Here is a 14,662-nt window from a genome sequence, read left to right as displayed (position 1 = left end):
GTCATGGGAATCACAAGAAACCATTTGGTCCTAAATGTTATAAAGAGTCTAACAACTTAAAATGCTTACAGGTCTAGTTTTCAATCTTCTTCTTCTTCTTCTTCTTCTTCTTCTTCTTCTTAATCTTCGTGCATTTACTATCTCTATTTTGTGAACACCTGTTTTCAGTAATTTGACAAGAATTGAGAACGGTGTTTATCTTCAAAGGTTGTTGTCCTGTTGTCCAAACAATAAATTTCTCTGCATATTTAAAACGTGTATTCAGAAGTAACGCGCACGTCACGTGTTATTTACATATTAAAGTGTCCACAAACAAAGTCATGAATGAGTCAATGTGAAACAGACGAGATACAAGAGAATATTCAGTGATTGCATCATGCTCTAATTGTGCAGAAACATTTCTAACCACAGAAATACCAAGAATAGTGCATTGTGGTCCAATGCACATTACAGTGTGATAAGCCAAAATGATTAGTCATAGGTCCTAGAAGTGTATAAACCTGTGACGCTTAGAAAGCAACCATACATGCCGTCTGACCAGCCCTAAATAATAGTCTCCTCCACAAGCCCTTACAAAAAAATTCCGTTCCTTTCCCCCGTTCAAATCAATACCTTACCTTTCGAGAATAAAAGAAAGAAAAAATAAAACCGCCTGCTATTTTCTCCGCTAATTGTAATAGATCTACGGAGGCTGGTCACGGAATTGCCGCCGGAGATTTTTGCAGATATGTCGGCAGTGCGTGCTCAGTTAGTCGGCGCCGCTGCTTTGCGTACACGTGTCCACCCGATTAAATTTAATATCAAATTTGCGTCTTCGGAATCACACATTCAGCGATTAAAACCACCGTAGCGGAACAGTCGCCACACGTCGTCGGGTTACGCACTCCAGAGATCTTTCAAGACTAGCTAACTAGTGCTTGATCTTTTCTTGTTTCTGTGTGTGTGTGTTCCCAGCTAGCTATAATACAACCATATTATTACAGCGCCATTTGATTTCTTACTCATGGCGTACGACAACAGCCGCTCAGGAAACGAACACATTAAGTGAAATCACACCACACTGCATCAGTGTTTGTGTAAACCAAATAGAGAGATCCGTTGTCCTGTTTCGCTTATTTGGAATTTAGGTATAGTGAAAACATATCAGCAAGAATAACCTTGGTTTTTGGTTGAAGAGCTCAAAATAAAGTAGAAGAATTATCCATGAAGATGCTAGAATGCATAATAATGCAGTTGTAGTGTGCTCAAATACTTAATAGAAAACCGGCCCCATTTACCGTTCCAATCGTCATTACCGCTCGTGCAAATTGCATGAACAAGCAGGGCATATAGTACAAGCTGGTTCAGACTGTATGGGGGAATTGGTAACATGTTTAGGCATTGACATTGCAAAGCAATACGTATGTGCATTTCAACAGTACGGTGATGGCTGGTGGGGGGTGGGGGGGGGGGGGCGGGGGGCTGTGACGCAGAATGCATCATCAAAATGCACTTATTTCTTTCATAATCTGTAGGATATGAGCGGCCATGCCATGCGAATCTCGTAGGCGCTGTGTTTCTTGTTTTCCTCCCAAGGCAGACTGCGTGTTGTGTGATAGGAGCTCTCTTATGGAGGTCTATTTACCGTATGTCTTTGAACGCATTTTACGGACTCCGTCACTCCGCAGGCTTTTCTGGCCTTGAGATTTTGTACACATGAAGATGCGATGGTAGTTATCTTTAACGTGATGCCGTGTCCGTAGGAAATGTTCAAGGGAGATGGTTTCTTTAGTTGGGGAAAATGAGGACAATAGAGGTTTTTTTACGGCCAAATAGAGTCAGGATATTATACAGAATTGGTAGAGCTTACAAAAATAGTTGCTGAAACTGTTCGTATTTTATGTTGGATCAGCTATAAACCTGTGAACATTTGGGCTTTATCCGCTGTGTGAAATAAGTTAAACATTGTCAAAAAAATACGTTTTACATGCTTGGATAAATTTTGTCTCCTGAGACTAAAACTATTTCGTGACTTGTTTTACTCATTTCTCACAATTTACAGCACTTCAGTGGGTTATATTTTAGGGGGAGCTTTCTACTATCATTATTTTCAAACGCTGTAAGTTTAATGTAAATCTGTGGACATTGTGTTTTGTGTCGAACAAAAAGTACCTAACCCCTTTAACGGGAAGGTACACTATTGGTAATTGTCAAAGACCAGTGTTCTCACTTGGTGTATCTCAACAACTGCATAAAATATTAAACCTATAACAACTTGAGCTCAATTGGTCATTGATCAAAACACCCTTGTTGGACGAATTTGTGTGCTTTCAGATAGGAATAAAAGGCTTCTGGCTAGAAGTCTTTTTTTATTTTAGTGAGAAATTACCTCTTTCTCAAAATCTATGCTACTTTAGAGGGAGCTGTTTCTTGTTTTACTATCAACAGCTCTCCAATACTCAGTACCAAGTCAGTTTTTAAGTTAATATTTGTTTTGAGTAATAACCAAACGTGTACCTTCCCTTTTACGGGCGGGTACACATCAGTTCCTTAGAAAGGTAATCAATCAACAAAACCAAGTTCGAAATTTTAATTTAACACCACAGCTATTTTTTAATCGACAATTAATCTGTATATTATTCGAATATTAGACATAACAGAACAATCAATGGTCCCATTACGATTGTAGACAACCCAAACACACACGAAATGTGTATTCAATACAAAGTGTTGTAGAATTATAGAAAACCGAAAAGTTGAGTTTACAGGACAACAGCTTATTTATCTCTAAAAGTTTGAAACTGAGAACTAGTTCACGAACTGAAAATTAGTGATATAAATTGCCCCCCATCCGACCGGTTCGGTAAGATTTCTTTCAGTCTGAAGACATAAGTGTTCTTTTATCAGACTTGCAAGACAGAAATTGGTTTAAAAGAAAACAGTTTTTTTAAGAAGCAAAACAAAAAACACGTCAGAAATATTTGTAAAAATAAGTTTTGTGTTAAGTACCTTTGTAAGCAATGAACCTACTTCCTTTTTTTTTTTTTTTTTTTTTTAGTTCTGCTGGCTGTGAATATTAATTTGTTACTAATCGTTGTTGTTATTCCATTCTGCTCCGTTCAGTTTTGTAATAATAATACAGTAATCGGATGACGCCGCGATTTGGAATTATTTGAATAAACCATTATTGAAAACACGAATGAATGAATCTTTGAGAAAAATATGCTTCTCAAACTGCTTTTGTTTTAGATTACAGAGCAGTGTAAAACCCTGAGAGCGGGGTCTTTAGGTGGGTGGGTAGAGGTTAGTGACTCTGCACCTTTAAAAGGTTGCAGGTAATCCCAACCCAGTGTTAGATCGTCACAAGCTCAGACCATCCCCCTTCCGTGCCCAACGAACTCACGGCTACTCCTGAAATGTCACGCCAGCTAACCAAATCTAAGTATCACCATAAATGCAAGTTAAAGGGAAGGAACACGTTTAGTAATTGTCAAAGATCAGTCCTCTCACCTGGTGTATCCCAACATAAGCATAACATAACAAGCCTGTTAAAATTTGGGCTCAATTGGTCGTCGAAGTTGCGAGATAACAATGAAAGAACAGATGCTTGATTTCGAGACCTCAAATTCTAAATTTGAGGTCTCGAAATCAAATTCGCAGAAAATTACTTCTTTCTCAAAAACCACATTACTTCAAAGGGAGTGGTTTCTCACGATGTTTTGTACCATCAATCTCTCCCCATTACTCGTCACCAAGAAAGGTTTTATACTAATAATTAATTTGAGTAATTACCAATAGTGTCCACTGCCTTTAAGGATTCACGCCTTTAACACTGGTTGATTCCATGGAATTTATTTGCGATGTCCGTTCGACTGAACCCCGAACTAATGGATGCACTACTCCTCCAGAAAACCCCACAACGACTCAGAAGAAAAACTAATCAATAGTTTTCTCTCGTATTTAAACGAGCACACTTCAGGTTTCTAACGCGTGTATAGTATTTCAAGCCCGAAGGGAATTCATTCGGTTTATGGCGCATTCATTATGCATGTTTCGTTTGTAACCGTGTTTTAGGAATGTTGTCAAAATGCCAAATCAATTAATTATAAATCTCACAGGTATACCATTATCCATCGCAAGAACGTCTCTCACCCTTAACCCAAAGTTACACTTATCGATCTGGAAACAAGCTCCTGTTAACGGTCACTAAAACAACAACATCCTGGCGATCGTGCCTTTTCAGCCGCTCCCAAACTATTGAGGGGTTGAGGGGGGGGGGGGGGTTGAGGGGGGGCGGTAATGGTTGGCCAATTTCTAAGTGACAATCAAGATGGAAGGATGTTTTTGGTCTGTTTTCTCTTTTCAAGTTACCACACTAAAAGCCTTGGCTATAATATTGGGATCGTGCTTTCAAAATACTGCAGTCTTCTGCATTTTATTATGTACTTTTATAAAGGATGAAGATAAATTGACTTGAATTGAATTGTGTAAACAAGTGTAAAACCTTTCTTAAAATGGGATTTTGTAAGAACATACAGAAGGGGAGCACATCTTTCTTCGCAGGAAGTTTGACAATACCCTGAAAATACACCCTTGCTCTTGTGACATCTGACTTGCATACTGGGAATAGACTAGATGAATGACAACATTAATTGTTACATCCCTTGTGAATCCCAATTCAAGCAAAGCTCTTCAGCTAAAAATATCGCTCACAAAATAGCACTTAATTTGTACCGAAATTTGTTGGGCACCAGTCGAGTCAACTAACTGTACTTTTGGTTGGTGAACAGCTGTATCCGTTTAATATTAATTTCGTTACTATATATTATTCGGTTTGTATTTTTATATTGATTATTATTGGTTTTGTTTTTTGAGTCTGCTTTATGAAATTCGGTCTTAATCAAGGAGGGTGTAACAGTGATGCCCTGGCATGCATGGAACCCTAAACTATTTGATAAACATTAACTGCTCATTACAATGGGTTAAGTACACTAATTAAAAAGCCGATAATCCAAGCTGAAACTGACCATGTTACGTCAGACTGATGATCCACGTTTACTGCAGTCGTTGTTCCTGGTGTCACTACCGGGCGCAGTGATAGTTGTTCCGGTCCCACACCGTGCGCGACTCCTCCCTGTCATCTGGTTATAGTCCGTGTTTTGGAACCCTCCCCGGACTCGTCGGGGCCGGAACTTGGCCGGAACGCAGCACAGTAAGCAGGCGATTAGACCGGTCCGGATGCGCGGATGGGTCACGGCGTACAGGAACGGATTGATAGCACTGTTCGACCATAGCAGATAAGCCAAAGCATCTGTTATGAAACTCTCTTCGGTGTATATAGCTATGAGTGAAACCAGTTTGTTGACGGACCAGGGCAGCCAGCATGTCAGGAACACGCCTACGATTAGAGCAAGGGTGATGGCTGCTTTACGGTGTTTCTTGTACTCACTGGTCCCCCTGCCCTGACTGTTGCAACGGACCGGTGCACCTTCAGTCCGCCTCGCGGTGTTAGAGTGGCTACTGTACACACCACGGGAGCGAGCGCGAATGTTATTATAAACTATGATGTTAAAAATGGCCAGGCATACGAAGGGGATGACAAAGGAGAATATGATCGCAGTCATTTTATACACGAATTGGTATAGGATACCGAAGTCACAGCTAAGCCCGTAGTCCACCCATTGTACAGTCACGGTGTCTGAGAATAAGATTGGGATGGAGTTTAAGCTAAAGGACCAGATCCATGATGACACGATGAGGAATAGAGTCAACCGTAGGGTGATGTACTCCCGGTACTTCAACCCCTTCGATACCAACATCACCCGATCGAAACTGATGAGAACGATCGCCATAGCGGATTGGGTGGTAGCCGTGTAGTCAACGATAGTCCAGAGTTTACACACCACCTCCCCGAATATCCATGATTCCGTGTGCCGCTCCCAGATATTGTAAAACGAAATAGAGATTAAGCCGACCATCAGATCCGATATGGAGAGATTTAAAATGAAGAGATTGGCAGGTTTGACTCGCAGTTCCCTATCCCTGACGAAGGCAGATATGACTAGAATATTCCCGATCACGATTACCGCACACAGCAGCCATAGCACCACGGAGATCAAGTTCTCTACCGCGGGCGGTGGGTCCTGACCCTCCTCACTGGGCCAGGAATCATTCCCCCCCGCCATAAAAAAAGAGTTATCGTACAGTGCCATACTTCCCATATGTTCACTGCCTCTCTCCACGCATTTATGCGATATGAAATGCCACGCGCCTTTGGCTGTCTTGTCCTTTTAAACCCCCGTCCAGCGGGAACTCAAGCGTGAGCTCAATCAACGGAAGAGGGCGGACTGTTTTAGGTCATACCGGAGTAGCTGGGTTTCTTTTGATGATAACAACTGGCGGTTTAATATCACTGCACGCAGTACAGTTTCCAAATACATACGGTTTGCATTTGCAATGCCCCCGAATCGAGCTGACCAATCAGACACGCGCTGTTAGGAACGAACGGATGACGTATCACTCTCAAGGGGCATTGGTGAGATTTCTACCTTGATTCGTAAAATTGATCCGTGATTGGCTGGAGTTCATTATTGGGCAGATCGATGTTGCGTCTGCGATTGTTTCGAAAAATGTTGCATGGTGGCACCCGGACTTGTCACTGTACGCGTTATTTGGACACTCTTGTATAATATTTTGAAGCCAATCGATTGATATGTCGTCTAGATGCGAGATCACGTTCCGTGGAACGTCGCCAACAAAATAATACTTAATTGATTGTCAGCTCGGACCTACTTCGCCTCAAAAGCCAAATGGTAAAAACCAAATTACACTTACGCTCCTCTTCATATGTATCTAAATTTGCATATAAATTATTTTTTTCCCCTTTTTTTTCAAAGTATCAGTAAAAATAGTTGCCGGTCTATTCATCTTAACAGGTGGTGTAAAGTCACCCCTTCGAATAATTGAAACATTTCAGACTCTCAGGGGCCGGTATTTGTTTAGATACGTTGATAAAACTAAGTCTAAAACATGCACAGTATTCACAAACTATGTCTTGTGTATAAATTTTCTCCTGTGCTTTTTTAAATTTTAATTCTGTATTTTAATTCAGTCTCTGGACTGCGACAAGCAGATGTTTTTACAATAAACCAGTAATAATAATAATAATAATAATAATAATAATAATAATAATAATAATAATAATAATAATAATAATAATAATAATAATAATAATAATAATAATAATAATAATAATAATAATAATAATAATAATAATAATAATAATAATAATAATAATAATAATAATAATAATAATAATAATAATAATAATAATAATAATAATAATAATAATAATAACAATAATAATAATAATAACAATAATAATAATAATAATAATAATAATAATAATAATAATAATAATAATAATAATAATAATGATAATAACAAAATACTATCAATAAATAATATATGTGTAAATCTATAGGCGCTGCGAAACCAACCCTTTCAGTTTGAATCAGAGGCCGAGAATTGCTTAAAATTGTATGATATAGCTGATTGTCAAACATTCACAGTTACAACTCTCTTTGCAAGATGCAGCCGTCGATTTCACAAAATCTTATGACTTAGGACGAGTCCCAACCCTGCACTGTAGCAGGCAGACCTTAAAGGCAGTGTACACTATTGGTAATTGTCAAAGACTAGCCTTCACAGTTGGTGTATCTCAACATATGCATAAAATAACAAACCTGTGAAAATTTGAGCTCAATCGGTCATCGAACTTGCGAGATAATAATGAAAGAAAAAACACCCTTGTCACACGAAGTTGTGTGCGTTTACATGGTTGATTTCGAGACCTCAAGTTCTAAACCTGAGGTCTCGAAATAAAATTCATGGGAAATTACTTCTTTCTCGAAAACTATGGCACTTCATTCGGAGTGAGCCGTTTCTCACAATATGTTATACCATTAACCTCTCCCCATTACTCGTCACCAAGAAAGGATTTATGGTAATAAATATTTTGAGTAATTACCAATAGTGTCCACTGCCTTTAAGATTAATCCTAAGTTAGGACGAGTTACTCGTCCTAACTCGAGATAAGACGAGTCCTAACTCTTTGTGAAATCGACGGCAGGTCTACTAAAAAATACTGAGGCGACGACCGGAGTCAAGCGCTGTAGACATCGACATTAGATTCGAAAACTTAATTTGAAAAAAGAACCACGAACTCTCAGAAACCCAAAGTTGTTTAAGTACTACTCGAGAAAGCGAGGTGCCGACCGTAGTCATACGTTGTAGACTTAGATTGATTCTTAGATTGAACATGATAATAAAATGTTTTTAACGAGTAAATTATTAAGAGAAAAGCAAGTGCATGTGTTGAAGAATATATACAACGACTTCGGTTATAACAAATTAAAATCTAATTGTATATATTTGTTTTATCAAAAAGTGTAATGAGACAGAAGTATGACTCTTTATAAACAAGCAGAAAGTAAAGTAGGACAACAATTAGGTTTAGGTGACGCCGAGACTTGTGTTCATTTTAAATATTATGACAGACAAACCAAAGTATTTCTTCGTCCAACTACTAGTCAAACTGTTTAGTAAACAGGGTCTCACCCTTTTGAAAGGATCTTTTCAGAAGAATATTCTGTGGATTAAGTTACAGTAGACCAACAGCAAAAAAGCTCGAGTTTGCCATTTCATTTTCGTGTCAACGTATTTATACGCAGTAACACCTTTTTGGGGTGATAATTTCTTCACATGTTTCTCAGCGAGTTTCGGCTTGCGACATTCTATACGTTTTCCCCTATGGGGTTAGATCGTGGTGTGGTAATGAAATGTCACCATGTCTTATATATTCACAGAATCTTTTTCGAAAAGAAGGTGTTTGAGGTTGTAACAGTGCGATGCAGAGGGAATTTTGCTGCGGACAGCAGTATTTGTGCAGCTGGCTGTTCACCCGTGTGTGTGTGCACGGGCGTTTGTGTAAATGACTCGAGGTTTTCAGTTGGCAACCAATGCATATAAAATGGCAAACGATTATTAAAGCAGTTGTATTTATACTTTACTCCTGCGTCGACACAGCGGTCTTTGCAGATTTAGTCAGCGGATGAAGTCATGAATAGAATTTGATTTCTGTTAAGGAGAATGGACGAGAAAGTGTAGATTCGTGAATAAACCATACGAGCCGAAGGCAAGTACGTTGTGGTCACGACTCTTCATTTTAGAGTATATTATTCTCTGACTTAAACTATTTCCCCATTGATTACGATATGAATTAAATGGATTGGATTTCTCAAGTACAATTTTATTTCACAATAGTTTGTAACGAATCGGCAGTTTAAGTGTAGATTCGTACGAATCTACAGTTTGGTGTAGTTTTGTAAAAAAACAAATCCATTATTATTATTCGATTCCTACGTCTTAATCGTAATAAGTTTTTACCGTCAGAATCTGTTCTTTATAAAGAAAACAGGTTTGTAAAACATTCAAAGTGAAAAATCTTCATTCGTCAAACCGTCTTGCCTTATCTTTTTTAAAGTATTTGTATTTGTGTTATGCATGTCGCCAGACTTAGCAAACAAGTAGATAGCGTGAAGACGATCACGTTACACGAGTATAAGGTCGACAAATTAAATCACACACATTTGCTGAAGTTTCCGCGCCATATTACTGGATATAGTGCCGTTAAGATTAGTGTGAACGACTTTAAAGACCTGCTTGAACGAAAATGTCAAATTGTGAACTTTGCTGAATTCCATTTAAAATGTTTTCAATGAATAAGGAAATCGAGTCATATGATTATAAATAGATTTTGATTGTGTAAAAAAACAATCATTTTGAATACCCTTATCCAGTGCTTTTCTGAGAGATTTGCGAAAAGCCCCGTTACGTAATCACTCTTAAAACGTCATAGTTGGGAGCTCCAATTTGTAAAGCCGCTTTGTTGCAGCGTGGAGGTATAACAAAGCAAACTCCCACAAATGACGTCAGCGGCATTGTCCTTTGGCGCGCGCTCTCAACGGCAGAAGTGTTTTTAGTTTTTCAAAACCTTTAGGTTGGGGCCTGATTTTTTAATCGATAATTACGAAAAACTCAGAAGTGTAAACATATCAAAATTACATTAAAATGGTCAACAAGTGCATTATAAACAAGTCTAAATCCCATTTCCGTTAAAAACCTTCCGCTCAGGTAGCTGTTTAAAGAGAGGCTCTACCTTTGATAGTTACTCCAAAAAAACAATGACCATACAATCTTCCTTGATAATGAGGTACTGCAACTGTTGATAATGTATAACATTATAAGAAACGATTACCTTTAAAGGGAAGGTACACTATCGGTAATTGTCAAAGACCAGTGTTCTCACTTGGTGTATTTCAACATATGCATAAAATAACTAACCTTTAAAAAGTTGAGCTCAATTGGTCATCGGAGTTTCTAGAAAATGATTATAGAAAAAACACCCTTGTTTGACGAATTTGTGTGCTTTCAGAGATAGAACTAAAAGACTTCTAGCTAGAAGTTGTTTTACAATTTTAGTGAGAATTTACCTCTTTCTCAAAAGCTATGCTATTTTAGAGGGAGCTGTTTCGCACAATGTTTTATATTATCAATCTCCAATGCTCGTTACCAAGTCAGCTTTTAAGTTAATATTTGTTTTGGAGTAATTACCAAACGTGTACCTTCCCTTTAAATAAATTCAACCTAAGAAATGTTTCACGCAGGAAACGTTTCTCAGATTGTATACACCGATTACGGATTATTCTTGAGGCATGTGCGTAACCGGTCCAGTTATTCATCAAATAGGAATGTGCCGGCGCTCTACAAACAAACTCTACCCTTTGAAATGAAACTGTTTTAGGTTAGACTTATTGTGTATTTATACACTTTAATCGGGTATAAAGCCGACGAACGGATCCGAAACAAATTCCTTTAAAGGCAGTGGACACTTTTGGTATTTTACTCAAAATAAATATTAGCATAAAACCTTTCTTGGTTACGAGTAACGGGGAGAGGTTGATAATATAAAACATTGTGAGAAACGGCTCCCTCTGAAGTGCTATAGTTTTCGAGAAATAAGAAATTTTCCACGAATTTGATTTCGAGACCTCAGATTTAAAACTTGAGATCAACCATCGAAATCAACCATCAAAACGCACACAACTTCGTGTGACAAGGATGTTTTTTTCTTTCATTATTATCTCGCACATTCGCAGACCGATTGAGCTCAAACTTTCACAGGTTTGTTATGTTATGCATATGTTGAGATACACCAGCTGTAAAGGCTAGTCTTTGACAATTACCAATAGTGTCCACTTCCTTAAAGAAGAAGAAGAAACAGCTTAGTTTATACAAGGTATCTTCAGAGTGTACTGTTCACGTGCAAGGTGACTGTTGGACTGTTGAGCAATTTCACTGTCAATTCCTTATCTCTCTATCTGTCTCTCTTTTTTAATATCTTTTCTGTAATGCAGGCATTACAGAACAAGCATAAAAGAGTACTGCCCAACTCTAAAGTGAGAGCAATTATAGTTAAGTGCCCTGCACAGGGACACGCGTGTCACGAACTGGTGGAACACAAACCTATACGCTCCAAAAAAAGGCATCAATTACATGTGGGCATGACACGCTGAGGCGCCCTTTTTTAAAATTGTTGTTTTGCAAGCTTATTTCTCCTGGAATTGGGTGTCTACTCAATTTCATTACGGAGATGGCAGTATATCTGACGGAATTATACTCAAGTGACCTGTACCAGTAGTTATACAAAGGTGCCCTTTCGTACTGACAGTTTAATTTTTTCTGAGTGTACACAATCTCATCAATATTATTATTGATTTGAACATTGAGTCGTTCTTTTCAAATTACAAATTGCTTTGTCCAACCTACATATCTTATGCTTTTAACCAACTCACGATATTAAGCATAAGTGGGGAGTCTATTATCAGTTCTTGAAATTAATTAATTTGACAGGATTTTCATATTACAAGGACGGAGATGTTTACACTTTTTTTTATACAAAAGCTAACCCTCGCCATGGGGAAGATTATTGTATATAGACGATTATATTTTAAGCTTTTCAACGTATGTATGAATATTTCATTATATTAATAGGATTCTTGCGGGTAACAAAGCATGTCCGTGGGACTTTGTATTAAGCTTATAATTAAATTAATAAATGCCGAAGGTTGTATGGCTTTTGTAGATTTGTACAGCTTCAACACACGCTTGGTGCGTACATGCTGGGTAATACATGTTATAAACTTGGTGTTGCGTTAATTAATTGACCTACTTACATTCTTTCAACCCCGTTGGTTCGTGATTAAAAACTAAAACGGTTACCTTTCACTGTAAAAAACACCCTCACACACATGAATACACATTTACGGGCAGGGATGAGATGGAGCAGACGCGTCGCAACAAGTAGTTCACGGATGAGGATACCAACCGCCTTCATCAGAAGATAGCAACCCACGTTGCGTATTACTCGCCTTGTAGACACAACACACACTCCCCGCCTGTACAAATGTCTCCAGGATCAAACCCCATTAATCCCCATCTTGACGGGTTATCTTTGTCATATTCGTCTCGCCAAGGTTGTAATCGAGTGTTCCTCGCTGTCGTCTGTTGTTCGCAGTCCACCTCTTCGGTAACGGTTTGCGTAAAATGTGCAGCATGCCGGACCTTATCCGCGGGTTCGTCACCGCGTACAGAAAGGGGTTAATGGCGCTGTTGGACCACAGTAAGTACGCTAAAGCATCTGACAACACTTTGTTGTCAAGATTGTCTATGTTAATGATTTGGGCGAATTTGTTAATCCAATATGGCACCCAGCAGATCAAGAACACCCCTACGATTAAGGCTAAGGTGACAGCCGCCTTGCGATGTTTCTTAAAGTCAGAAGTACTCCTGCCCTGGAAACGTCTCGCTCTCTGCCGAATGTTATTATAGACGGTTATATTGAAAAATGCCACGAGCACAATAGGTACAATGAAAGACAGAACGAACATTGGCCATTGGTATCCGAGTTGGTACGACACCCCGAAATCGCACTCGTTAGAGTAGTTCACCCAGGGGCCGAACAGCTTATCTGAGAGTAAAATAGGAATGGCGTTTATGAGGAGGGAGATGACCCATGTCACAATGACCAGGATGCATGTTTTGGGAATAGTGATGTACTGCTTGTATTTCAGACCCGTGGAGACGAGCATCAGACGGTCGAAGCTAATGAGCACGATGGCGAAGGCGGACTGGGTAGCGGCGGAGAAGTCCACGATGGTCCAGCACTTACACATGAGCTCCCCGAAAATCCAGTCCTCTTTGAGCTGCCAGATATTCTGAAAAGTCATGGAGATAATCCCCACCAACAGGTCGGAGGCTGCAAGGTTCAAGATGAATATATTGGCGGGTTTTAGTAGAAGTTCCTTGTCTCTAATGATTACGGACATGACTAGGATATTACCGCCGACTATAAGAGTCCATAACAGCCAGAGTAGGAAGTTTATTGGGTTGAAAACCTCGGGGTCCGAGGTTGTGAGAAAGCTAGACGAGGACTCCATGGAGCTGTCCGCCTCGTCGAATCCCTCCTCATCGGAAACATTCTTTCCGAGTATGTACGCGCAGCCCACGGCTGCGATTGTCGAGTTGCACATCGTCGCTCTATTAACACGGCGCTCGTACCGAGACACACGCTTATTAGTGTTGAGACTGATAGGGCACAAATGTGAGCCTTGCAACACGTCGCTCCGTTTGCTTTATACAATTTCTCTCTGGCGCGAAGGAAGGGTTTTTCCTGCCGGACGCGAGAGGGCGTGCGGAGGACTTGTCACGACTGGGCGGGAAGTCGGTGTGCGTCTATTAACCAATAAGCTTGTTGGGATGAGGGCATGACTTTCTGCATGCACGGCGCAGTCACCATCATCTCTCTCGTTATCCATGTTGGTTTCGAATAATGCAAACATTCGGTTGTAATGGTACGATCTATATACGATAATGAATTCAGGTTTATATTAAAGCAAGGACTGCATGCAAACGTGCATTTTATTTAATACCGCTTTCCCTTACAGGGAACGATTTCTGTGATGAATATTTCAACTATTAATACTTAATGGAAGACAACTGTCCAGAAATATAGTCACAAATCTCAGGCATATTTTTTATTATCAATAATTTTCATAAATATTATACAAGATAACAACATCATGATAATTATATTAAACATAATGGCTGAGATTTTTGGCTATCTTTCTTATGGTGTCTTTAAAGGGAAGTCAGTTTTTACTTCTATTGAATGGAATGACTCAGTCAGCATTGATGGTGTTGGGAGTGTTGATAAGGAAGTTGGTGATGGGTCCTCGGAGGACCATTTTCACGGGGTCCTTCCTCGATGATTGAGTCTAGTACGAGACAAGAGGTTGGTTAAAGCGAATATTCACGCATGCTGACAAGGTAGAGTATGGTCTAAGCCACGTAAGGGGGCTCTAATTGTCCCATGGGAGCACCGGACTAAATTATCATAACTTGTAGGCTCTACAAATTGTTTGAATATATTTTATTTGTGCCGGTGTTATAAATTCCACATATCTTATCGCAAATAGTTGAAGTTCGGTTGTCCAATATGTTTGGCTGGTCGTCAAGAGGCTGACACACTACTTTTCGATTCATAATTTTAAACATTTAATAA

General features: G+C 39.2%; 2 protein-coding genes across 2 annotated transcripts; both read right to left on the bottom strand.

Annotated features, from left to right (window-relative positions):
* Positions 1-4,274: 4,274 nt before the first annotated feature.
* LOC117302432 (octopamine receptor Oamb-like) lies at positions 4,275-7,067 on the bottom strand. Its single transcript, XM_033786380.1, has one exon. The coding sequence runs from the start codon at positions 6,198-6,200 to the stop codon at positions 5,016-5,018; it is 1,185 nt and encodes a 394-aa protein (XP_033642271.1). The 5' UTR covers positions 6,201-7,067; the 3' UTR covers positions 4,275-5,015.
* Positions 7,068-11,256: 4,189 nt separating this feature from the next.
* LOC117302498 (octopamine receptor 1-like) lies at positions 11,257-13,679 on the bottom strand. Its single transcript, XM_033786458.1, has one exon. It carries the CDS (start codon positions 13,629-13,631, stop codon positions 12,528-12,530), a length of 1,104 nt encoding a protein of 367 aa, XP_033642349.1. The 5' UTR covers positions 13,632-13,679; the 3' UTR covers positions 11,257-12,527.
* Between the last annotated feature and the right edge of the window lie 983 nt (positions 13,680-14,662).

The sequence above is a fragment of the Asterias rubens genome, chromosome 18 (genome assembly GCF_902459465.1).
Source record: "Asterias rubens chromosome 18, eAstRub1.3, whole genome shotgun sequence".
Taxonomy (NCBI): domain Eukaryota; kingdom Metazoa; phylum Echinodermata; class Asteroidea; order Forcipulatida; family Asteriidae; genus Asterias; species Asterias rubens.
Note: the sequence above shows the minus strand (reverse complement) of the source record. Positions and strands in the feature narration are given on the sequence as shown.

Excerpts from the sequence above, each read along its gene's own strand:
- LOC117302432 (XM_033786380.1), bottom strand. The coding sequence starts at position 6,200 with ATGGGAAGTATGGCACTGTACGATAACTCTTTTTTTATGGCGGGGGGG.
- LOC117302498 (XM_033786458.1), bottom strand. The coding sequence starts at position 13,631 with ATGTGCAACTCGACAATCGCAGCCGTGGGCTGCGCGTACATACTCGGA.